The sequence below is a fragment of the Rhododendron vialii genome, chromosome 13a (genome assembly GCF_030253575.1).
Source record: "Rhododendron vialii isolate Sample 1 chromosome 13a, ASM3025357v1".
NCBI classification, from domain to species: Eukaryota; Viridiplantae; Streptophyta; class Magnoliopsida; order Ericales; family Ericaceae; genus Rhododendron; species Rhododendron vialii.
Genome location: NC_080569.1, coordinates 12,327,945 through 12,337,497, shown reverse-complemented (window position 1 = coordinate 12,337,497; position 9,553 = coordinate 12,327,945). Strand labels below are relative to the sequence as shown.

The 9,553-nt window shown below is 36.7% G+C and overlaps 1 protein-coding gene across 1 annotated transcript; it reads left to right on the top strand.

The window, feature by feature from the left end:
• Positions 1-6,049: 6,049 nt before the first annotated feature.
• On the top strand, positions 6,050-7,115 carry LOC131313883 (uncharacterized). The gene is made up of 2 exons (XM_058342379.1): positions 6,050-6,130; positions 6,240-7,115. The coding sequence occupies exons 1-2, from the start codon at positions 6,050-6,052 to the stop codon at positions 7,113-7,115; spliced, it is 957 nt and encodes a 318-aa protein (XP_058198362.1).
• The last annotated feature ends 2,438 nt before the right edge of the window (positions 7,116-9,553 follow it).

The window sequence follows — 9,553 nt, the reverse complement described above, 5'->3', positions numbered from 1 at the left end:
ACATCCCACTCATACGAGCTACAGACTTACATTAAGAGTTTAAAAACTCAACCTTCCAACCTTACAGGATAAATGCACTTACATCTTAGGGATGGACATAAATAACATCAGTGCATTTCTTACGATCACCGTATGATTCGTTCTTCCCATTGAACCTGGTTACAGGATCTCTGGTCACCAGGTTGGGTATCCTCATACATGATTCATGATTGTATGGGCTTCAGCCCCATCCCCCTCGATGTACTCCAAACCCTTTCTCTTGCCAAGGCCTTGGTTAATGGATCTGCAAGATTATCACAAGATTTAACATAATCCACATTTATGATGCCACTACTCAAATAGGATCTCACAATACTGTGTTTCCTTCGTATGGGTCTAGATTTACCATTGTAGTAACGATTATTTACTATACCAATTACAGCAGTGCTATCACACCTAATTAACACAGGAGGAATTGTTTTTTCCCAACAAGGGATTTCATGCAACAAATCTCGTAACCAATTCGCCTCCTCACTTGCTGAAGATAAAGCTATAAGTTCAGCTTCCATAGTCGAATTAGCAATAATTGTTTGCTTTTTTGACTTCCAGCATATAGCACCACCTCCCAAAGTAAAAATGTAACCTGTAGTAGAGAGAGAATCACCTGACAAGGTATTCCAATCGGCATCACTATACCCCTCAAGTACAGCAGGATACTTTTTATAAAATAAACCATAGGCTCTGGTACCAGATAAGTATCTCATTACTCTTTCCATAGCTTGCCAATGATCACTACTCGGCTTGCTAGTAAACCTGCTAAGTACTCCAACTGCGTAAGCAATGTCAGGTCTAATACAATCAGTCGCATATCTCAAGCTACCATCATGCTAGCATATTCCTTTTGATTTATCACTTCATTATCATTTTGAACAGGAAAAAGATGCACACTAGCATCAAAAGGAGTAACAACATGCCTGCAATCAAGATAGTTATACTTCTTTAAAATTTTCTCAATATAATGCGACTGGTCAAGAGAAATTCCTTCACTTGTTTTAGTAATCTTTATACCCAAAATAAAATTAACTTCACCAAGATCTTTCATATCAAAATGGTTATTAAGCATATTTTTTGTCTCATTAATAATATGCATGTTAGAGCCAAATATCAAAAGATCATCTACATAAAGACTGATAATCACATGTGAAATCTCACATGTTTTATAGTAGATGCACTTATCACTCTCATTAGTTTTATAACCATTCTTAATCATGCAGGAATCAAATTTTTCATGCCATTGTTTAGGGGCCTGCTTTAAGCCATAGAGAGACTTTGTTAACTTACACACCTTGCTTTCTAGTCCGGGCTCCACAAAGCCCTTGGGTTGGTCCATATAAATTTCCTCATTTAGATCCCCATTTAAAAAAGCTGTTTTTACATCCATTTGATGAATTTTCAAATCACAAATTGCAGCCACTGCAATTAACAATCTAATGGATGCCACACGTGTAACCGGAGAAAATGTGTCAAAAAAGTCAAGATTAGCTTGTTGTTTAAAACCCTTTACAACTAGTCTTGCTTTATACTTATCAATCGACCCATCCGGTTTAAGCTTTTTTCGAAGGACCCATTTACATCCAATAGATTTACAACCTGGTGGTAAATCTACTAATTTCCATGTTTTATTTGAAGTTAGTGAATCCATCTCATCATTTATAGCCTATTTCCAAAATATAGCATCAAATGACGATAAAGCTTCATGAAAAGAAATAGGAGTATCATTCACGTTATAGACATGAAAGTCAAGGCCAAAATCTTTTTCAACTCTAGCTCTTTTACTCCTTCTAAGTTCAACTTCCGTATTCACTTGACTTTGAACAAGAGGAGTAAAAGAACTAGGTTCGGACAAAATATTTTCTGAGAAAACTTGACCCCCACTATTTTTTGATTTAAAAGCAGATTTTTCTTCATGAAAAGTAGCATCACCTGATTCAATCATGACATTATTTTTTATATCAAAAAATTTATAGGTTGTACTATTTATCACATATCCTAAAAAAGCACAGGTGGTAGTTCTTACTCCCAATTTTGGTATGTTAGGGTCTGTAAGCCTTACGAAAGCTAGACAACCCCAAACTCTCAAATGTCCCAAATTTGGCTTATGCCCCTTCCACACCTGATAAGGTATGAGTTTTGTGTTTTTATGTGGTACTCTGTTTAACACATAACAAGTTGTTAAAACTGCCTCACCCCAAAGATTTGATGGGGCACTTGAATCAATAAGCATGGCATTAGTCAACCCAATCAACGTTCTATTTTTCCTTTCAGCTACACCATTTGATTGAGGTGAATATGGTGGTGCAATCTCATGGATAATTCCCAGTGATTGAACAAATGAGTCAAAGCCAAAAGATACATATTCTCAACCTCTATCACTTCTAATTCTCTTAATCTTCTTTCCGAATTGATTTTCAATTTCTTGAAGGAATTCTCTCACTTTTATGTTTTATCAAATATACAGTAGTATATTTTGAAAAATCGTCAATAAAAGTGATAAAATATCTATTTCCACCACTGGTTAAAATTCCTTCAAATTCACATAAATCAGTGTGAATTAACTCTAACAGTTCGGTAGTTCTTTGAACACTTTTATGAGGTCGTTTTGTAATCTTTGCTTGACTGCAAGTTTCACACTTGTTAAACACTTTTGTTAATTTTTGACTGCAAGTTTCACACTTGTTAAACACTTTTGTTAATTTGGGAATTAATCCAAGACTACTCATGATTCCCACATATCTACTATTGATATGACACAAGCGAGCATGCTAGAAATTAAATGAAGACATCATGTAAATAGAACTTGTAGATGCTTTATTAATTTCAACATTTAGCTTGAACATTCCATCACATACATAACCTTTACCCACAAAAGTTCCCTTTTTAGTTATCACTTACTGATCAGATTCCATAGTTTGCTTGAAGCCAGCCTTGTTTGAAAGATAACTTGACACCAGATTTTTCCTCATGGACGGTGTGTATAGAAGATCTTTTAAAGTCAAAACTTGTTCAGAGGTAAACTTTAAATCAACCTCACCACTCCCAAGCACTTTTGTTTTGCTAGAGTCACCTAGTATAACCGTCTTTTCTTCATCAACGGGAGTATACACTTTGAACCAAGTCTTGTCATAGCAGACATGCTTATTAGCACCAGAGTCTGCCCACCACCCTTCCACATATTGAACCATGCAAATGTCTGTAATCATTGCCACAAATGGCTTCTGAATAACGTTCGCCTGTGGAACAGGACCACGTTTTCGAAACTTACAAATTCGAGCAATATGCCCACTTTTGCCACAGACAAAACATCTATTGTTTTGTTGATTTTCCAAAGGGGGTCCTTGGTTAAAGTTTTTATGAAATCCTTTGTTGTGAGATTTTCCATTTTTTTTATAAATCTTTTTGTGAGGCTGCATATAAGCATTCCTAGGAAACTGATTTTTGGGTTGGTTATGGTTACTTGCAGAAAAATAATTTACCTTTGTGGAATGCCCAATACCTTCTTGTGTCAATAGTGCATCTTGGCCTCTAGCCTGCTCCTCCACGCGGATGCGAGTGATCAAGGTCTCTAGAGACGTCTCTTTTTGCTTATGGCGCATCGTCTTTTGAAATTCCCTCCAAGACGGCGGTAATTTATCAATGATGCCTGCTACCACAAGATTGTCCCCAATCTTGATGCCTTCGGATGTCATCTCTGCCACTATCATCTGGAAATCTTGAGCTTGCTCCACAACCGATTTTCCATCCACCATTTGAAAGCGAAAAAATCGGCTAGCTGCATACTTCTTTGCTCCTGCCTCTTCAGTATCATACTTGCTCTGTAAAGCTTTCCAAATTTTCTTGGCAGAAGAGTAAGTTGTATCATAGTAATCATAAAAGTGGTCAGCAAAGCAATTCAAGAGATAATACCGACACTTGTACTCATCTGTGTTGTACTTCTCCACCTGCTCTTGATGAGCTTCGTATTCTTCGTCGTTCATCTCGTCGACATTGACCTTGTTCGGATTTTTCCCGGTGAGAATGTAGGCAACCTTGAGAAGGCTTAGGTAGAAAAGAACTTTTCCTTTCCACCTCTTGAAATGAGCTCCTTTGAACCTGAAGGGCTTGTTGAGATCGCCAGTGCTATCATTGGTCTTTTCTGGTGCTTGCTCCATGCTTATTATCTCCTTAAAATTGTTGGTGAAATTACCGCAGAATATATATATTTAATAAATTCAAAACAACACCAGAATGGCTGAGGCGCGGGTATCTCGCTTTCTTTAAGGAGATATAGCCTCTGCGGTGGGCGAAACCCAAACAACCGATGCAGCAGACAACAACTATTCTCCCTTAGGATACATCAGCCCAACACTCAAGTTGTATGGCTCTCACACACTCTGCACCAATGGTGTGAGCCCAAAGCTCCACCAAATAAAAACACCTTTCTTTGCCCGAAATAGTGAAAATAGTTTTTCCCTTTGTTTTTTACTACTTCACTTACTTACGTTAGAAACACCTAAATAAGACCCTTAAATAGTCCTTAGGTGGAAACCCAACTAACTACGTATATGCATAACTTAACACATTAATTAGACTTCAGTTAAAGACTTTACTCTAATGTACTAAACTCTTACGTTAATGATATTAGATTAATTAATATACTTCATTTAATATGAAAATGTAACAACACAAACAAATGATATCAAAATTTCAAAAAGCAAGAAACACAGATGATTATATACAGTTTAAACAAAGAGGAAGTTATACCTGACTCGTCTCACAAATGTAAATTGCTATTCCCCTCCCCCCCCCCCCCCCCCCCCCCCCCTCTTTTTGTTTTTGTTTTTTTTATCAAACCCCAGCCTTCCCTTAAAATCCAGATTAACCCCCGGCCCCCCCTCCCCTCTTAAAACACCTTCACTTTTTAAATTTTGTTTTTATTTAATTAATTTTATCTTATTTATTTAATTTCTACAAATACACCAGGTCAAAAATCGTATTTTTTTGATCATTTTATTTTAAATGGTCATAATGAATTTTTTGCTCTAAGACCTTTCAATAAACACCCTAAAACTCATTATTTAGTTTTAAGACTCTCTTAGGGTGTTCATTGAAAGGCCTTGGAGGCAAAAATTTATTATGACCATTTAGGATGAAATGATCATAAAAATAACATTTTTGCACCGATTCAAACAGATTGAAAATTGAAACATTTATTTTTGTAACTATATTTTTATTAGACTTGAACCTAGAATTAGACTTCAACCATAGAGCAAATATATGGGGGGGGGGGGGGGCCATATGGGGTGGGGAGAGAGGTCCTCATTTTCCTATAAATAGAACCTTTTGTGAAGCCATTCAATTCACATCTTGAATCTCTCCAACTTTTCTCTCTAGAAACTTTGTGTTTGTTCTTTGTTCTTACTTTGTTCTTGGTATTATTGAGTTTCTTCTTGAGTTCTTCAAGAAACTCAACCCAAGGCTGCCACCAAACCACCACCCGACCAGCCTCTCGATCCAAAAAATTTAGTAGTTTAGTCAATATTTATTTTCGAGAGAAAAAGAAAGTCTTTTCTTTTCTCTTTCGAAGCTACCATAAGCTTACCGTAAGAAGTCACTTCGTTCGATAGCCACATTCATCTTCCGTAAGCTACCGTAACCTTCTGTTATATTTTATTTTTGAGTTTAAAAATGCATATTAAGTTAAAGTACTAAAGATAGCTAGCAAACTTATTCTACTAAAATTACTGGTCTAAAGCATAAGTGGTTTCCACTCCAAAGGTGTCCGTCCATGTGACACTATGCTTTATGATTGTTTTTACAATTGTGGAGTAGCCCGAGGCTAACACCCTCGAAAGTTTGTCAACAAGTCTGGCTTCGTACTGACTAAGGAAGGAATGGTCTGGAATGGAAGCACTTCATCACGTCATGGCACTCACTTATCAATTCATCTACACCTTCGTCTTTCGAACAGAAGTGGCAAGCCATGTGCGACGATTTTCCAGTTCTCGTATGTCATAACTTACCTGTGGCAAACATGGTTAAGGTCGTACAAAGAGCAGTTTGTTTCAGCATGGACAGATACATGTATGCACCTCGGAAGCAATTCAAGTCAAAGGTATAATCGCTTTTTGACTTTACTATTAAATTTTGTGCATTTCTCTACTACGCTAAGGAATACTTTTTGATACTTTCCTATTTAAACACAGTGCATTATTCTATTACAGGGCAGAGTCTGCACATGCAAGGCTAAAGCTATATATTTGGGGGATACCATGTCATCGCTACAAACATCTTTTGATAAAATAAAAAAGATGTTGAAAAATCAGTTCGGGGAAATTAAGAAGTCATTCAAGAAATCATTGAACATTCCACGCCACAAACAATTACGTGATGACATTTTTGATCAGGTAAGGTGTCGCATTTCATTAGAGGCAATGGAGTTCATACATGATCAGCTAGAAACCGCTTTAGAAGTATCCCCCCACATTGTTGGCTATTGCAACTGTACGATCAAAATCACACACGGATTGCCATGCATGCACGATCTTGCATATTATCGTTCCATTTCCACTCCAATTCCGCTATGGAGTATCCACGCTTATTGGACTAGGTTGTCTATGCACGCAACCGAGTTTAATGAGGATGGAGCACAACCTGACAGGACATCTCAGGTCGTTGAGATATTAGATGGGATGGATCCACCTATGCAAGAGCATATCATAGACAGGATTATCGATATGGCAGATCCATCTCGTAGCACAGTTCGACCTCCATCGTACAACACAGAACATAGAGGTCGACCTACAGGTAGAGATGAGCAAAGTACACGTCGCATACCTTCTTTCTCAGAAGCATCCACTTCAGGATCAAGGACTGCAACATCGCGAGTGAGAGGGAGAGGAAGACGTGGGAGGGGTTTGGGGGTTCGCAACACTCAATTTATAGTTCCATCCATCACTGATCGCTACATTCAACGATTACCTCAGGCTTATCAGCGTTATATTTTCCACACTGTTGACGTGTTAGGTGATGGTCATTGTGGATTCAGGGCGATAACTGCACTAATCGGGTATAGTGAAAATGATTGGAGTCGAGTATAAGAGGAGATTATTGAAGAGATTCGAAAAAATTATTATCTATACAGTGTGATTTATCCAGTACATGATTGGGCAAATCATCTACTAATTTTACTGAATTGGTTCGAGCCTACAGCACCAAAGGATCATTGGATGGAGGCTATGACTTTGGGAGTTGTCATCGCAACAAGGTACAACCTTGTACTGCATACATTTGATGAGGATGTTTACAGTTGTTTTACTCATTTGCCATTGAGGTCCCCTCCAGTTCCAGTCGAATACCGCCGAAAAATTGCTATTGCCCGTGTTAACAACAATCACTTCGTGCAAATTTTCTTAGAACCTCATTACCCTGTACCACCCATCCCAACATGGTGGGAGGAAAATTCATCGGACGAAGCTAAAGGATGAGCTGCCAGTTATGGAACACGTTTGCTATTGTGATACGAAGTAATGGGTATAAGCACGCCGGGAGCAGCATTTGGAGGAGATATTGATTAAAATTTGTGTTTTTATGTATTTTCATATTTTGACAATATGTACTCAATTATAATAAAATAAAATTTTATTTCAATTTATTATTGTTCATTACAAGTTATTTTTATTATTCATTGTTAAGACTAATTTATTAACTAATTAAAATAATATAAATTTATTAAGTATAAAGTCAATTTTAATTGAAAATAGAATTTGAGTTAACCAAAAAAAAAAAAAGAAGGGAGATAAATGGGAAAAGAAACAAATAAAGAAAATAGAAAAGATTATTAAAATAATAATAAAAAGATTCAAAGTGGAAGGAAACAAAAGGAAATAAAGAGAAAAAAAAACGAAAAAAAAAATTCTAACAGAAAAGAAACAAAAGGAAATAAAGAGGAAAAAAAAAGAAGAAAAAAAAAACTAAATGAGCGAAGCGAAGAGCAAGAGAACAGGAGGGAGGGGAGGGGGTAATATGGGAAATGGGGGGGGGGTGGTGGGGGGTGAGGGAGGAAGCAGGCCTCCTCACGAATATGCATTCGGCATTTTCTGACTTTGAAGGCTCTCTCTCTCACACACACACACGCACACACACACACATCTGCTGCCTGTTTATAATTTTGGGATAATAACGTTTTCCACCTTGTAGTTAGACTCAATTCCATTTGATCCCCATCATTTTTTTTTTCCTGGGCAAGAGAAAATTTATTAATTTTTGAAAAAGAATACAAAGATTAAAAGGATGAGAACAAGCAAAAGCAACTGGAACCCAAAACGTTGGCAAGAAACTTGTAACGACCCTGATTTTTGGTAAATAAAAATTTCATTAAATATTTGAATTTTATTTTTAATTACTTTGATTTCTTTTAAAATTTCTTTTTAATTTCTAATAATCCGTCATAATTAGATGTTAGTCCTTAAAATTTATATTTCTTGGCTAGAAGCCCTACATGGTTAGTATAGTTAGTTTCTAACCGGTTAGTTGGAGAAACCAAACTACCTAGTTCCTTTCTCTTTCATCTTTTGGTTAATAACCGCTAGGAAAACTTGTAACCATTGGATAATAGAGTTTTAATGGCCAATAAGCTTTGATGTGACAAGTTAAGAAAAGAATCTTGGATCATGTCATGTCAACTTTACTTTTTCTTTACCCTTTGGTTCATAATTGTTAGGAAAGATATTACCCATTGGATAATAGCAACTAGTCTACTAATATATATATATATATATATATATATATATATGTGTGTGTGTGTGTGTGTGTGTGTGTGTGTGTGTGTGTGACAAGACTAGTCACATGGAAATCTTGTACCATGAGAATCTTGTATCTTACTTCCAAGAAGTCAACCTTGTCATTTCAACCTTTCATGTCAACCTTACTTTTTCTTTGCCCGTTGGGTAACAAATGTTAGGGGAATTATTATTCCTTGGTTCATAGAGATTTGACTTGCCAAGTGTATATACATATATATACAACTTGATAAGACAAGACATGCCTAAGGTTATAGCCTTAAGCTTATTTATACTAGAGTTACTTTCCTAGATAGATATATATATATATATGTACATAGTACAAGAGGAGAGAGAGAGAAGCCGAGAGGGAGAGGGAGAAAGGGAGGCCGAGAGTGAGAGGGAGAGGTGGAGTGTGTGCATGTGTTTTGGACACTTGCACAAGCTACTTATTAGCCATAAGTCTATTTCCTATTTGCCAACCCATTTCTAGTCAAATTCTAGCATAGAATCCTAGCCTTTAATCATCCTAGACCTACCTCTTAATAACCTAGATTTTGACTACAAAACCTAGACTAGGATTGACCATACATGGAAGGCTATACTTTAGCCTAATCAAACCATACCCTAGACTTGTAAGACCTAGGCTATAATCACCTAGATTCACCTAGAAAGCCTAAGATCCTAGTTAGTTTATAGCCTTAAGCCTAAAAGGATTGGACAAGACAAGTCATGGAAGACTTTCAAGCATGATTTGA